At 37.7% G+C, this 17,052-nt stretch overlaps 1 protein-coding gene across 6 annotated transcripts in view; it reads left to right on the top strand.

The window, feature by feature from the left end:
* Positions 1 to 15,867, top strand: part of ctnnd2b (catenin (cadherin-associated protein), delta 2b) — a 111,114-nt gene extending 95,247 nt beyond the window's left edge. For 4 of the 6 annotated variants that reach the window (XM_051131319.1, XM_051131296.1, XM_051131279.1 and 1 more), the window contains 9 exons: positions 232 to 417; positions 3,300 to 3,494; positions 3,970 to 4,120; positions 4,988 to 5,210; positions 7,100 to 7,184; positions 7,485 to 7,611; positions 10,309 to 10,440; positions 10,771 to 10,847; positions 13,548 to 15,867. In XM_051131319.1, the coding sequence (XP_050987276.1) occupies positions 232 to 417; positions 3,300 to 3,494; positions 3,970 to 4,120; positions 4,988 to 5,210; positions 7,100 to 7,184; positions 7,485 to 7,611; positions 10,309 to 10,440; positions 10,771 to 10,847; positions 13,548 to 13,793 (1,422 nt within the window). In that variant the 3' untranslated portion in view covers positions 13,794 to 15,867. The remainder of the gene's footprint in view (positions 1 to 231; positions 418 to 3,299; positions 3,495 to 3,969; positions 4,121 to 4,987; positions 5,211 to 7,099; positions 7,185 to 7,484; positions 7,612 to 10,308; positions 10,441 to 10,770; positions 10,848 to 13,547) is intronic. The other 2 variants (XM_051131304.1, XM_051131288.1) reach the window with 1 other exon arrangement.
* Positions 15,868 to 17,052: the final 1,185 nt, after the last annotated feature.

Here is a 17,052-nt window from a genome sequence, read left to right as displayed (position 1 = left end):
GAGGACTAATCTAACAAGAGACTATTAAGAGTTCAGAGCACAATAATGCACAGCCTTCTCAAAGAGGACAGATTGTCTCACAAATACAAAAAGACAGTTTGATATTTACTGTGTCAAATAAAGTCAAACTTCTAGAGGTGTGTTACGCATCGCATTTGTAGGTGTTTCCGCGTTTTGTGTTTTTCGTAATCTAAAAACATGTTTTCTTCCCCAAAACGCGCTCCCTTCTAGACCATCGAGAACTGCGTGTGCATCCTGCGGAACCTGTCGTACAGGTTGGCGGCAGAGACGTCTCAGGGGCAGCAGATGGGATCGGAGGAGCTGGACGGGGTTCTGTGCACCGATGCCAGCGGGAAGGATGCGGAGAGCTCCGGCTGCTGGGGCAAGAAGAAAAAGGAAAAGAAGAGCCACGATCAGGTGGGCCGGGGGTTTTTATCCCTGCAGCTGCTGGCAATTAGCATCACTTAGCAGCATTCGCGTGCGGGTCGCCTGCGTCGACACTCGTCCTCCTCCAGTGGATAATTACGTATTTTCCAGGCTGATTTCATTTAGTTTCTGAAAACAGATGAAGATAAGGGCATCGGGAGTGTTTGTTCAGCATTTGCATGGCATGAATAGCGAGGTAAAAGGTGGCATTACTTTGCATTGTGGCTTTTAAATAACTAAATTGTCTGTGAGTCATCTGTTCCTTTAACAACGATGCAAATGCACATCTGGCTGTGCGACGGTTGAGTTTGCCCTGTCTATTCAATTACTCTGTATCCTAAACAACTACTGAGCTTTATCTTCAAATATTTCAATACCAAACAAAAAAATACCTTGTAATTCCAATGAATACTATGGGATTCTTCAAATTACCTCAGAGCGCCATGGAAATGCTATAGTATATGAATAATCATTCCGTTCTGTGAGGTGATCATCAGTGTGCATGCCACATTGGGCTGTTGTGCTCAACCAGGGAATATAAGTTCGAATCTGGCTTGTGACATTGCCCAGTCCTGTTTCCCCCTCTACTCACCATCATTTCCTGATGGCTCTGTACTGTGCTTATTAATAAAAGTGGCCAAAAATAAAATAGCATCTGGCACTTTCCATGAATAGGGTACAATTTTGTGTCCCATTACACATTGGCACAAGTCCCATGTTTTTTGTTGTGAAACCCCCTCCATCCTCTTTGAATTGTGATTGATTTTTGGCCTGTCCCATCTCCACTGTATCTAGCAATTTAAGCCATGCACTAGTGTCATAATTTTTGCTTTGTTGTAAAAAAAACATAGACCGTTTTTTCTCCCCTAAGAAATGTATACTTTTATTCAACAAAGGTGCATTAAATTGATTAAAAGTGACAGTAAAGACATTTATAATGTCATAAAAAATAACTGTTTTAAATAACGCTGTTCTTTTGAACTATTAATCATTTGAACTGTTTTCAACAGTGACAATGAAATGTTTTTGAGCACCAATTCAGCATATTAGAATGACTTCTGAAGGATCATGTGATGCTGAAGTAACAGCTTCTGTAAACTTCTAGAAACTTATGATTTTTTTGCTAGAAAATCACAGAAATCAGGGTTAAGTATCACATATATTGCTAACAAGGTTGCAAAACCACATAGAAAATAAATAGAAAATGAACTAAATCAAGGTTGATGATCTATATTGGATAAAGGTTGAGCAGCACCTTTGTCTGTTCTGTTTTGTTTCAGGTCCTATTTTGTAACTTTGTAATATGTATCTTTTCTTAAAGGGATTGTTCACCCAAAAATGAAAATTCTGTCATTACCAGATGTGATGCAACAAGATTCCAGCAACAAGCAATTTGGGTGTCCACATTAGACGTGACACCGCAACGCTATAGAATCAGTCAAATATCACAGCTAATCAAAAGCCTGCGTGGGCGGGATCTTTCTGGAAGTGCACTGCACTCGCAACGAAATGTATACATTTATAATTTAATTCATAAATATTAAATGTGACCCTGAACCACAAAACCAATCATAAGGGTCAGTGTTTTGAAATTGAGATCTGAAAGCTGAATAAGTAAGTTTTCCATTGATGTATATTTTGTTAGGATAGGACAGTATTTAATTGAAAGTTTTGATATATTTAGGGTAGGACATTTACAAAATATCTTCATATAATATGGTCTTTACTTAATATCCTAATGATTTTTGGCATAAAAAAAATCAAAAAAGTCGAAAAATCGATCATTTTGACCCACTGTATTGTTGGTTATTGCTACAAATATACCTGTGCTACTTATGACTGGTTTTGTGGTCCGGCGTCACAAATCTTTTTAAGATTATTAAATGTACATACTGAGTGACTGATACCATCTTTGTTATGGAATATGCTTGTTGGTTCGCATTGAGTTTTCAGGTTTAATGGACATCTTTGCTTTAATTTATTTTCAATATCTCTTGTTGCTTTCAGTATAGCTATAAGGTTACGCAAAATGATATTCAAACTCACATTTGACATGTTTAACTTGGAATAAAGCACACATTCATTACCTGAGACTATCACTCTCATATAGTTTATATGTTGTTGTTCTAGCTGCGATGTCGCGGGAATAAACCATTTCTAAAATAGAAATTCCGTGTCGCCACTGTGGACAAAAATTCCAAGATACCTTTTATTGTGTCGCAGCGTAGCATTGCGTGTATTTAGGGCACAGTGTAAGACTTTTGTTTATCGTCAGAACACAAATTAAGATATTTTTGATGAAATCCGAGAGCTTTCTGATCCTGTGTGGACTGCAACGCAACTACCACGTTCAAGGCCCAGAAAGGTAGTAAGAACATTGTTAAAATAGTCAATGTGACATCAATGGTTCAACCTTAATTTTATGAAGCTACAAAGAATACTTTTTGTATGCAAAGAAAACAAAAATCATGACTTTATTTCACAATTTATTTTCACAATTTCACACATGCAACATGGTACTCTCATAATTGCGTGTTGAAAACTGACACGTAAATGAAGAAATTGTTGAATAAAGTTATTTTTGTTTTCTTTGTGCAAAAAAAAAGTATTCTCATAGCTTCATAATATTATGGTTGATGTCACATGGATTTTTTTAACAATGTTCTTACTACCTTTCTGGGCCTTGAACGTGATAGTTGCGTTGCTGTCTATGCAGGGTTAGAAAGCTGTCAGATTTCATGAAAAAATCTTAATTTGTGTTCTGAAGATGAACGAAGATCTTATGGGTTTATTAAGGTCTAACTTTCATTTTTAGGTGAACTATCCCTTTAATAGTTACACTGTGTAATAACGCTCACTCATTCTGTTTTTAGTGGGATGGTGTTGGGCCTTTCCCAGACTCTAGTGATCCTCCGAAGGGACTGCAGATGCTGTGGCACCCGTCCATAGTAAAACCATACCTCACTCTACTGTCTGAGTGCTCGAACCCGGACACGCTGGAGGGAGCGGCTGGGGCTCTACAGAACCTGGCAGCGGGTAGCTGGAAGGTAGGCCCCACCTTAAAACCTGTGAGTAACCCTGCACCCAAAGAGCCTCGAACCAAACAAACTGGCTCTGGCACCCATCACCATTATGACTGACACACATACACATTCATACTTTAGTTTTGGCTGTCAAGTTCATGGAGTTCTACAAACAGCAAACAGATGTCTAACACAAACTTGGAGAACGTAGTGAACTTTATATTGAGAACAAAGTCATGTAATATAGCTGATGGGTTCAGACTTCATCTTCAAATAGATGCAATGCAGAAAAGAGCTGAATTCTTACGCAAAGCCTTCAAAGCAACTCAGATATTCTGTCAAATTTTGCAAAATCTTCAAAATCTTCTGTTGTCCTCATTTTCTGCTCATTCTTTACAGAAAAGTGAAACAAACAACAGTGTTGACACCAAAATTCTCATTCCAACACCTCTGCTTTTGTTCATTTGATGTATTGATAATCATTTTGCGCGACGCTTTTGTCCGTTTCCTGTGCCTGTAGTGGTCGGTGTACATCCGTGCTGCCGTTCGGAAAGAAAAAGGTCTGCCCATTCTGGTGGAGTTGCTGAGAATAGACAATGACCGGGTGGTGTGCGCTGTGGCCACAGCTCTCCGAAACATGGCCCTTGATGTCAGGAACAAGGAGCTCATAGGTAAGTTTGGGACACGGAAGTGTGTTTGCCTCGAGCTAACATTTTCTCTTTGACTCCAGCAGAGTCGAATGCCGCAGAGGTACGTGTACCTTTAAATTACTTGCAAGGCAGAGGCCTTTCAAGATCTATTTCCTTTTGTGTGCGAGCGTGTGTATTTGTTATGTGTGTATCGAAGAGGGCATCTGTGTAGCATTTCTAGTCAGGTATTGCAGTGAGGCGAGGTGGCATTGTTTGAAAGGCTGCTCACGACACTAACAGACTATTGATCTTTTTAATAGTTTGTGTATTCTGATGGGCCCCCTTGTCTCCATGGCAACCGCTCGCACTCTTTCAGTCTAGTCTTGGCCCTGCGTGAGTTCGAAGGCGTGTGAATTTCTTTTGGAATATAGGGCAAAAGGAACGGCGTATAAAACTGTACAAATGTCGAGACGGCAGCACCCTTGGAATACTGATCCTGCGGACTCATTTCAGATAGAGCTGTTCAAATGTCCTTTATTATTTAAGGAAATCAGTGATGAAGTGAGCAAAGCTGCAAGTGCTCATGGGAACCTTTCTTTCATGTAACTTCAATGCGTACCGGTTGAAAGCAGTTTTGTAGCGGAGAGAGAATTAGCTCCCTGGTGGGAACGGGTCTTTCGTGGTCACGTTAAGTGTAATGGAGCTGCTGGGTAGAGATGTGGGTGTATTGGACGTTTTGGCATTTTCAGTTCTAGAGTTGTTGCAGCCTTGAGGTTTAGCACATTTAAAGAGCTCCGCGTGCCGATGGTAGAATCTGCATCCAAAATCTGCATCTCTGAAAAGGCCTCTGGTTGTCACACCTCCTCTTTGACTTTTCTGTTCCGTTTTTCTCATTCACGCAACCTGAAGGCAAGTATGCCATGAGGGATCTGGTCCATCGTCTACCGGGAGGCAACAATAACAACAGTACCGGCACCGGCGGCGCTAGCAAGAGCATGTCCGATGACACCATCACGGCGATCTGCTGCGCTCTGCATGAAGTCATCACTAAGAACATGGAGAACACCAAGGCTCTTCGTGACGCCGGCGGCATTGAGAAACTCATCGGCATCGCCCGCAGCAAAGGAGACAAGTTAGTGTCTTAGTATTCTGTAACATGGTCACAAGCAATTAGAGTGTGTAGACAAAACCCCATTTTACCCTGTTATATGCCGCAGAATTAGGCATATTTAAATGGAAAGCAAATTAGGAAGAGGACATGCAAGACCCTCCATTCATTACATCTCCTATTCTTTATTATGAAAAACTACTTAAGCAGTTCCACTGCAGCAGTTATAGCACACCACTGTTTAAAGGTTTAAAAAAAGAATTCTGTATTTTGTATTACATTTCCGTTTCTATTCATCAAAGAATCCTATGCCTGTTTCCGCCACTGAATAAACCTTATCTCACAGCAATTGTGAGTTATGAAGTCAGAATTGTGAGACATAAACTCACAATTCTGAGAACATATCAGCCTTTCTTTCCCACAAAATTTGACTTTGTAACTCGGAATTGCAAGTTTATATCTCACAATTCTAAAAAAAACTGCTGGAACTGGGTGGAAAAAAAAGGATTGCAAGATACAAACTCGCATTTGCAAGAAAAAAGTCACAATTATGAGTTTTTATCTCGCAATTCTGACTTAATTTCTTGCAAGTGTGAGTTTATATCACATAATTCTGAGAAAAAAGAAGAGTTGTGAGTTTATATCTAACAATTGACTTCATTTCTTGCAAATTTGTTTATACTATGCAATTCTAAGAAAAAAGTCAGAATTGAATTTATATCTCACAATTGATTTCATTTCTCACAATTGTGTTTATATCATGCAATTTAAGAAATAATTGAGTTTATATCACACAATTGTGAGTTTATATCACAATTATGACTCAAACTCACAATTGTGTTTATATCACAATTCTAAATAGTCACAATTCTGGGAAATAAACTCATCTCGCAACTGAATTCATTTCTCTCAATTGTAAGTTTGTATCGCAATTCTGAGAAAAAGTCAGAACTGTGAGTTTATATCTCACATTTGGCTTCATTTCGCCAAATTTTGAGTTCATATCACGCAACTCTAAGGAATAAAGTCAGAATTGTAAGTTTATATCTTACAATTGTGAGTTTATGTCACGCAATTCTAAGAAAAAAGTCAGAATTGTAAGTTTATATCTCGCAATTCTGACTTTATAACTCACAACTACAAGTCTATATCGAATTGGAGAAAAAAAATAGTCGGAACTATGAGATAAAAAGTCGCAATAATCTTATTTATTTTGTATTCAGTTGCGGAAACAGGCTTTCATGATTTCAACAAAAATACTAGAATGATTTCTGAAGGATGATGTGACACTGAAGACTGGGTGTAATGACTACTGAAAATTCAGCTTTGCCATCACTGCAAAAACTTATAAGATATATTGAAATTGAAAATAAATTTTTTTAATTATAGTTGTATTTCACAATATTATAGTTTACTGTATTTTTGATCAAGTAAATGCTATGGTGAGCATAAAAGACTTTCAAAAACATTTTGGAACTTTTGAATGGTATAAATAAAATAGTATAAATTCATATTTAGAGAGATAACCAACTCATCTCGGCATCATTTACTACTGATGTTAAAGTTTTATGGTTCCCATTAGAGTTTATTTTGCACATTAGAATTTATCACCATTAGAGAAATCTATGCACAGTTTGAGCTGAACTAGAATGAATTTTTACTGAGATATTTACAGTCCATGTCTACAAACACTGTTTGTTTATACAGTTGAGAAAGTACTTTCTATAAAGTTTCTGTATTGTACCACAGGGTTTTATTTAGTTTGCACTCTTTGCAAAATATTATGAAGCAATCCGTTATATTAGCAATACCAGAAATGGATTGTAAACTGAACATTCACTATTTATATTGCTTGTATTATTGAAGATAGGGCAGTGTGTTGTATCCATTTCCTTTTCTACATTTCCCTACAGACACACACCGAAGGTAGTGAAAGCAGCATCTCAAGTCCTAAACAGCATGTGGCAGTACAGAGATTTGCGAAGCCTCTATAAAAAGGTAATAAATTCAGAAGACCTCGCTGTTCTCACATCTATTACATTTGCACCTATATACTTTTAAATGGGCATCAGTGGAGTCAGATGCTTTTTCCTGCCAAGTGCTACAGAGTCGACCGGCAGGTGTTAACCGACCATTCTGACCCTTTGGTTTATCTAATCCAAGTTTTTTAAAGGAACTCGATTTCAAATGCATGAAAATCTGTTTTTATCTTTTTGTGTCTGTCATATAGCCAGAACATCTTGATGAGTGAAGTTTCAGGATGAACAGATGATCATGCTCCTCTTATTTTTATGACAGGACGGTTATTCTCAGTATCACTTTGTTGGCTCTTCATCTACAATTGAGAGAGACAGACAACGACCTTATTCCTCCTCTCGCACTCCATCCATCTCTCCTGTGCGGACTTCGCCCAATAATCGATCAGGTGAGAGCCTCCATTTTGACAACAAGTGATATCATTGACATTTGCTTTGCACTCTATCATCAACATCTTTATATCCCTAGGAGTAGATTACAGGATTAAAAAAGTAGTTGAAATGTTCAAAATCAAGTTGCTTTAACACCTAGTCATCTAATTAGTCTGTATAATAGGATGGTTTAAGATGTGCATGAGGATGGAACAGACAAGAATACTCAAGGTGCTCAAAGAAGACATGAAAATGCACTAATTAAAGCATCTAAAACAAGTTGACCTCATTAATCAACCAGTCGGTTGTTGGAGAATTTGTGGAATAATTTCTAAAATTAATGGGAAAAGTTTGGCTTCTGTCGTTATGTGAACATAGAGGGAACACAGCTGTCAAGATGAGGGTACATCCTGATATTTGTCCATTTCCAACTGATGGGAGGACGGAGAATACAGTACTGTACTGTCAGTCAGGGAGCTGTGCGTATCCTAATTACACAGCACTACAGAAGAGTCTGTTCTGCTTAATTAACATGCTTTGTTTAGCAGGCACTGTTTGTTCTCTAGTTGTGTTTCAGATATCAAAGTTTATCTTAGTAGATTCTGCTTTTGCACTCGTTTTAGTTTTGCATTAATAGTGCTGTGTCATCTCCAGTCTGTGGTAAATCTTTATTCAGAATTCTCATCATGTTTATTCAAATGTAGACTAGAGGCAACCTGAATATTAAATGCTCATTATGTCCTCACATATCATGGGACAAACAAAGAAGGGGCATGTTTTTTCTACCTGTCGCTTCGGAGGGTGTGGTGGGTGAACTGTCCCAATTGAGAATCTTACACATTTTTAAATTGTGCAAGCTGTAATTTCTTGGGGATATGAAAATCAGTACATTTGCAAGTTAGATGACCATCTAGGGTAGATGGTATACCGGCCATGCTGAAAAGAGCTAAACTACAGAATCTGTCCTCCGATTCATTTACATAAAAAAAATGAAATGATGACATAAATCTCTTTCTTATGGAAGCCTGTATCTGCCACTGAATATAAAATAAAAAAAGGTAATTCTGATTTTTTATCTCACGTCAGTTGTTTACATCAATTCTGAGAACACAGGAGTCTTTTTCCCCCCTCAAATTAGGACTTCATACCTCATGTTTATCTCACAAAAATATTTGCAAGATACAAACTCGAATTTGCAAGTTTGTCTGTTTATGTCGTAATTCTGACTTAACACTCGCAATTGCAAGTTTATATCACGCAATTCTGAGAAAAAAAGTCAGAATTGTGAGTTTATATCTATTTATGTCACAATTCTGACTTATAACTCACAAGTGCAAGTTTATATAAAGCAATTCTGAGAAAAAAGAATTGTGAGTTTGTTTGTCGCAATTCTGACATTATAACTTGCAAGTGCGTTTATATCATGCAATTCTGAGAAAAAAAGTCAGAATTGTGAGTTTATATCTGTTTATGTTGCAATTCTGCCTTTGTATCTCGCAATAGTGAGTTCATATCTTGCAATTCTGACTTTATAACTCGCAAATGCAAGTTTATATCATGCAATTCTGACTTTATTATTTGCAATAGCTTGGAATTGCGGGTTTATATCTCACAATTCTGGGGAAAAAGGCAGAATTGCAAGTTTGTCTCAATAACCTTTATTTTTTATTCAGTGGCAGAAACGGGTGTAGTGAAAATGTTTTGTTGTAAAATAAGTTCATTATTGGGTGTATCTTCAGCTGTGAGCACTGAATGTCCCAAGAGTTTCATTACAATATTTCATTTTGCTTTTTGTCACATTAAAACTGTAAGCTTTTTAATATTATATTTTGATACTTTTCGGTAATCTTCTGTTATAAATGTTATTGTTTACCCTTGCTTTTGTTCGACTTTAAAACTAAATGGAAATTAATCATTTTTCATTAAAAAATAAATAAATAAAAATATGATAACCTAAACAAAGAGTGAAATAATTAAAAGCCATTTCAGTATTTACTGGTTGAAAATGATTGCAATTTTACTGAAAAAATGAATACAAAGTTTTGTCTTGAATCTCTGGATGGTGTAGACCAATAGGTTCAAACTCAGTCTGATATAATTACATCATCATTCACATGGTGCAGCTGATTGGTTTCTTTTCACATCAGCAGCCAATGAGCTTGCTGTAGCAGTTGCAGTGCACTTCAGAAACCCTCCCACAGCTCAACCTGTATAGTCTGCTACAGGGTGATTTCATGTATGTTACATATGCAGGTTATTTTTATATATGTATGTATCTGTTAATATAATATTTTACGTTAATCACCTTTATATAGGCTTTTATTAAGTGTTACCCTCTATAAATACTTGGATCTCACTTCCTGAAAGAAAATCTCTTATTTAAGCTAACCAAAGCCTTTCCAAAAACAAAGCTGCCAAGAAAGGTGAAATAAATTATTGCTGAAGGAACAAGTAAGAAGCCCAGACAAAACCAATCAATTACCTGACCAATTCCATTTAGCAATTAGGTGCAGGAGCACTGACACTTGTTTGCCTCAAAAGGCAACAAGAAAATTGCTTCATTACAGTAAATGAGTTTTTTATGTAAAATAAAAGATCCCTTGATGAAATGAGATCTTATTGTACTTTCAAATGTGTCAAGATACCGTCGCCTAAACAAACAGGCTGTTTTTTCCCCCCTCACTCATTATTGGTTGACTCGCTGTGTTTTTTAGCAAGTGCCCCCACCTCCCCTCGAGAAATGATGAGCTTGAAGGAGAGGAAGACAGACTATGAGTCAACTGGAACCAATTCTGGTTACCATGGAAACAAGGGCGAGCACACCTCCAGAAAAGACGCCATGGCAGGTAAGGCTGCCGTTCAGAGTCCTACAGCGGAAAGTGACTGACAGAGTCGGCAATGATTTCCAGACAATCCATCAAATATACCGTAAACAAAGGCGGTGAATTGCATGTTGGAATTGTAATTAGTAAAAGTAACAATGTAACAGGTGTATTCCATAGAAAAGTGTCTGATATCTCACCTTTGCTTTTTGGTGTGAAGTATTTTACCTCAACATAAGTCAAAAAGTGTAATTCATATATACACCTGTTTGAAGTCAACATTTTTTGTACCTATAGAAAAAGTCAAAGTACCCACCAGTCCTCTGAGAATCTTTATAATTCACTGTCTCACAGCTCAAATCTCCAGTGGAACATCTACACTCTTCAGAGGTGCTTACATGTCTCCTGGTGATGACATCAAGCATAACCAGGTGAGTTCAGCACAGATCACACAGAGCTGTAATGTGTAGCTCATACTGAAATGTAAAAAAATTCTGTATGCCATTATTACATTATTATTGTTTTTTATTTCTATTTTTTATACTTTCAAATATGTTTTTTTATTGTATTTTGTTTGCCAGTTGTTATCCATGAAGGTTGCGCACCATTAAACAGGTTACTGAGGTTTTTGGAAAAAATGTGGTTTTGCTTTGTTTCTTTTACTTTGTTTCATACATTTTAACTTTAAAATACAAGGCTATGAGTGGTTAACCCATGTTTTTAAAAAATGACAGTTCATCCAATTAATCTCAGTTCCTGTTTACGAAGAAAACTACAATGGTCTGGATGAAACTTGTTGTAGAATATATTTGATATTTATTAAGTATGTTTTTAACAACTCTTAGACGTTAAAGGCTAACATTAAGTAAAAATAGCATATTTTCTAAACAATAGATGTTCTATATATTATATATTCTATTTACAATGTAAAAATAGTAGGGCTGCCCTTGACTAAAGATTTTTCTGGTTGACTAGTAGTTGGTAATTTTAAGTGTTAATAAACCACATAAATCATAATAATGCCTTTAATTGCCTACATAGCCTAATGAGCACTCAAGCGCACACAAAAAGCTTACCACAGTGCACCGGCAGATATAATAATTATGAATGTGTCAAGGAAAAACGGCAAGGAGACTGCATTAACATTTTAATAATTTATTGATAAACTAGCGTTTTCTTTGATTTCGGCTTAAGAGATGAAGTTGGCGTCATTGACGCATTATCTCCGCAGCAGTGGATGCACCTGTATGCATGTTTCATACGGATTAAATAATCTGAGAATATTTATTTTCTATTTGAATTGGTTCATTTAAAAGTAGACATTTCACTCTCTATAGATATATTTTTCATGTCTGTAAGGCAAATATACATGGAGTTTCGAAGTTTCATGCTGAAGCTCACAGAGACAGACCTGTTTGCTTTATTTTACAAAAACACAACGTTTCGTTGTTATTCTGAGTGTACAGAAATAAACGTAGTGTCTTTAGAGATTTGAAAGATGTATTACTCTTATCTGTATAAAAAAAAAAATGACGAGTATTTTAAAAGCAAGTTGAGCGCACCGGCGCCTCCATCTGTTATGCAGTGAGCGCTCTACTTCTCAGTTTCCACACTCCCCACAAACACTTCAATAGCATGCATTTTCTAGGTTAACATTAGATTGAGCTGCCATGTAAAGTTGCTACTACATACATCTTTCAGATGAGAAGCAATATTTGAGGTCGATGAACGATGGGTGAGCGTTTGGATGTCCTGATCGATGTACTATATTACCACATAGAGCAGCCGTTAACTATTTGTCCGTCATGGATTGTGTGTCTTCGTTTCTTTCCTGTGGAATTTTTTTTTTCTGTGACTAAGCGACTAATAAAATTTAGGTTGACCAAGCCTCTTCTCGTCAACTAATGGTTAGTTGACTATTAGGGGGCAGCCCTAATAGCAATATCTTCTTTGCAATAATATGCTGCTTATACTACTTGGTGCAAGTGGCAGATATTTGCACTGCAGTATTGTAGTACATTATAAAACAGTATGCAATAATAATGCATTGAGTGTAAATTATTTTCATTAAAATTACTAAACTGATGCCACCTTATTAGGACAATAAAGCCTTCCCTACACCTACCCCTAACCCTAACCGATAGACACCTGTGAGGCACTTTATTTTTACACTTTTCGATTATTTCCATCATTTTATTGAAAAAAAAAATGCCTTTCTGATTTGATATGTGATGTGAAAAGGGAGAAGAACAAGTTTGGCTAAAGGTGGATTTGAACTCAGATTGATCGCGTCAAAAAGCCACTACTTCACGCTTTACCACCTACGCTACTAGAGCCGTTATTCAGCAGGCATCTTTTGTAATGTTGACTATCCCAATCACACGTTCCTGGGCAGAGTTAGTATAAATACCCTCTGCCAACAAATACATAGACACTCCATATATTAAATTAGTGAATTATATTAAAGTGCCCCTATTATGGATTTTTGAAAATGACCTTTCATGCAGTGTGTAACACAGCTCTAAGTGAATGAAAACATCCTGCAAAGTTTTAAATCTGAAAGTTATTGTCTTTCAAAAGAAAGAGTCGATTGGGTGTTTAGAACTGCATGCAGTAGACCAATCACAACAGATTAGTGTCACGCAAAGGAGAGGTTTGGATAAATGATTCCTTGAGCGAATCGTTTGGGAGTCATTGAGCAAATAAGGTAAAAATAAATGCATATTATAAGACAATAAAAGTGTTTTTTGACCTTGCATGCACGTCAACCTGTTGTTGGGGACTCGCAAAACCAAAATATGAACCTTTCATAATCTATAATGGGGCACTTTAATTGAAATATAAAACGATCCAGCGTATTATAATTTAAAATCATTTCTTCACATTTCTGGTTAGGCGTGGACGAAGTACTTGAGTCTTTTTGATGGCGCTGTGGGGGTCGATACACGTTGGGAAACACTGGTTTAGATGAAGTACCTTTTATATAACATACATTCATTGCCTTTTAACTTTATTACATGGAAAGCTCTTGATTTGAATTGTAAATTAGATTCTTAGTTTCTGAACATCCACATAACACATTTATGTGACTTCCCAAAGCAGCCCTCACGCTCTCTCATTGTTTTCGTCAGGTCTCCGCTCAAGGCAACCCTCCAGAGGCCTACCCTCCCTTCCAGACTCCCCCAGGAGCCAACTTCGAGGAGCCGTACTACGAGGACCAAGCGCATAAGCGCCCCCCACCCGCCGCCGACGGCACCATGCACCTGGGACTGAAGTCCACGGGGAACTACGTGGACTTTTATTCGGCATCCCGCCCATACAGTGAACTCAACTACGAGACGAGCCACTACCCTGCCTCGCCGGACTCCTGGGTGTAGAGGCACAGAGGCAGGCTGGAGGCTGGCCTACGGACACCATTACACAGAGACCAGCCCAGCATGTGCATGAACACTAGTAGACATCTCACACACGTAAACCTTCAGTTCGGTTCACTGCTCGCACCACAGTGGGCTGCCACTCGGCCGATGAGCGAGGTTAGGAAAGTGCTTGAAGAGAGAGGATTTAGGAAAGAAGCTCGTGCGTTTTACAGAAAGGACCACTTGAACTTTGGCGTTTTTGCAAAGCGGTGGAAGGAATCGACGTGTTAACGGGAAAGCGGGAGATTTGTGGCGCAGAGATGGGACAGTTACGTGAAGCACAAGAAAACGACATTCGACACAAGCTAAGGAAGTAGTTTTCACATATTTTGACATTTCTTTATGTTCAGCCATGCTTTTTATGGAGTGCTCCGTTACACTCTTAGCCTTTATATCTTTTTTTGGTTTCTTTTTATTATTTGCTTGTTTTTGTACCTCTTTTTAACTTCTTAAGTCTGGTGTAAAGTACTTGTTGTATATTACAGATGTAGATACAAGGTGCATTGTGTATATTACGCAAAGACTACTGTGTCCTCCCATGTGGCTCGATATATATCGTTATTTTCCGGTATTTTAAACGAGAGAGAAAGATACACTCACCGAACTCCAGCGTCCTGGGTAAGAAAAGCAGCAGAAAGCATATAATTCAGAAGTGTCTTTTGCTCTAATGTGTGTTTTCCCCCACGTTTTTTCTATGCGAGGAAACTACTTTTAACTGACGACAGAGCATCACTGCCTGGACAGAGTTTACCACCAATAATAAGAACATTTGCAGGCCTATCTGTCAGTTTTCTTTCCTTTTTCCCAGCTGTACTGACATGAAGACTGGTCATTCCACAAGCCATTGAGTGATCTGTGCTTAGTTATGTGCCAAATGTGGTAATCCCTGACCCAAGGGGTGCTGTAGAGCTGCTGTTGAAGTTACGTTTAACGACAAGTCACTGGTTCTATCGACGCCCGTTTGTAAATGCTTTTTTTAAAAACGACGTGTTTCAGCAGCATTCACACTGTAACGAGAAAAAGGAGGGACACGGTCTTTGACAGCTACTTCCCCTCCAAAGATGTACAATTAGTTGACGCTGTGTTGTAAAATAGACATTTGCAAAATCTGCTTTTTTCTTCCAGAAAATCAGTGGTTCTTAAGCTCATCGTAGACAAATCTGTCAATAGAGTATGGATATATATTATATAAATACAAAATATATATATACTTTTTATGTGCAGATGTGGATGTCACCTAACGCAGAAACATTGCAAGGAAAAAATGCTAGTTAAAAAAAGCATAGGGTTTTGTTCACCTTAATTTCTAATCCAGATGTTGACCTCTTATTGTCATGTTGTTGCTGTGTAAAAACAGGCGAGACCAGGGCTCAGTGAGGGTAGAGTTGATGAAGCTTCTAATGTTGACTTGAAAAGGTGCTAAAACGACACCTTTTGGCCTATACCTTTATAGCTATCTTTTTTAATGCGTTTTGAATGTTTCATGTCCTTAGTAAAATGGATGCTACTAAAATGAATAGCTTTGTTCCCTACACGACCTATGCTCTAGACGAGAGCTGTGCGTATAGACGCACCTCTTGATTTTCATTTTTCCCCCACTCTTAGGTAATTGCCTATACCTTATCTCAGGTCATCTTATTGCAGAAGATGGGTGAACATTCCTCCATTGACTGAACGGAGAACGAAGAATGACACTACCCTACAATTTTGTGATTTTCAAACCTTAAACATTAAGTCAGATTTCAGGAAGGTACGAAGCAAGCCCTGGTCTTCCCTTCATGTCATTTTACACTTAGAGGTAATTGTCAGATGCAAGATTTCAGGATGATCCCCAAACTCACATATCTTCAGCACCATCGATAGTGAACGTCTGAGAACAAGCAAAATATCTGTGAAAAAGTAGACATATCAGACAACCTGTATTGAAGATGTAAGTAAAACTTTTTTTTTTCTGTTGCTAGACAAAGTGTTTGAGAGAATTGTGAACCTTTTTAATGCCAGGTTGCAACTGCTATATAAACTAATGGAGAATCACTGTTTTGTGATTTATTTTGTTCTGTGTCTGAGTCATTTCTTACTTTATTGGGGTTTCTCCAATAAGACAAGTTATATCACAATAAACACTTACTATATATTATTTTGAAGCGCACACCCAAATGTCCTGATAACCTAATCTAACTGAAGGCAACTATGAAACTAATTTATATTTGAGGTCATTTTCATTCATTATCTTATCAAAATCGGACAGCTGAATATCAGGGTTGTATGGGATATGAACATTTTTGAACAAAAGATACAGCTTTGTGTGATTGGGAAAAATTAAGCATCGGGGCTTTACAATGATGAAAATATATTAAAAATATACTTCATATACACGAGACGTACCCACAGTTATAGAAAGACCCATATATCCACATACTAAAAAGATGTTTTTTGAACACTTTAACCTGTGTTTTGTATTGATTTAGTCAACTGCGTTTGTGTTCCAGGCATCAGCACTAACACAGATTTCTGTTACCTTGTGCTGGTGTGAGTTTTCAATTCATTGTATTTTTGATAGAATTCCTAGATAGCTATTAGAGGCCAGGCAGGCAAGCTGCGAGCTCCTGTTAGGGTTTCATCACGACTGTTTCATTACCATTTTCCCCACAGAGAGATATTTTGACATTGACAGGCTATGTGCTTCTCACGTTGTCCTGAGAACCAGTCTGCAGTATAAAAAAGTGTGGCAGGCGCTAAACGACAATCCGTGCCTGCAGCTCTGAAACACAAGGCCCTCCACGTCCATTCATTTCAATCTCATCAATGCTAATACGAATGAGAGTATTAATCCCTATTCGGTCAGTTTGATGCATAGAAATGTGGTGATGTGGTGATGTGAATGTTGATTTTATTGCTAATGTAAGCGTGTCGTTAGACACGGATACTGAGAGGTGCATTGTGAGAGCGGAAATGGCCACATGTCTGAATTGTGTGTTTTGGGAACATGAGCCTCATCGCAACTGACTAGATGTAATACTGACCCCTACTGGAAGTTTGCTACCGATTTCACTCTGGATTGCTGGTGCTGGTCCCCCTTATAAACTGTTTTGCTTTTAAACTCTGTCATTTTACATCTTAATGACTGACAATGTATAATTTACCTGAGTAGTAGATTTCAAATGTTCACCTATTTTAAGACTACGACGTCTCTGAGACTTCTCTAGTAACCTCTTTTTCA

Source organism: Labeo rohita, chromosome 2 (assembly GCF_022985175.1).
Source record: "Labeo rohita strain BAU-BD-2019 chromosome 2, IGBB_LRoh.1.0, whole genome shotgun sequence".
NCBI classification, from domain to species: domain Eukaryota; kingdom Metazoa; phylum Chordata; class Actinopteri; order Cypriniformes; family Cyprinidae; genus Labeo; species Labeo rohita.
Note: the sequence above shows the minus strand (reverse complement) of the source record. Positions and strands in the feature narration are given on the sequence as shown.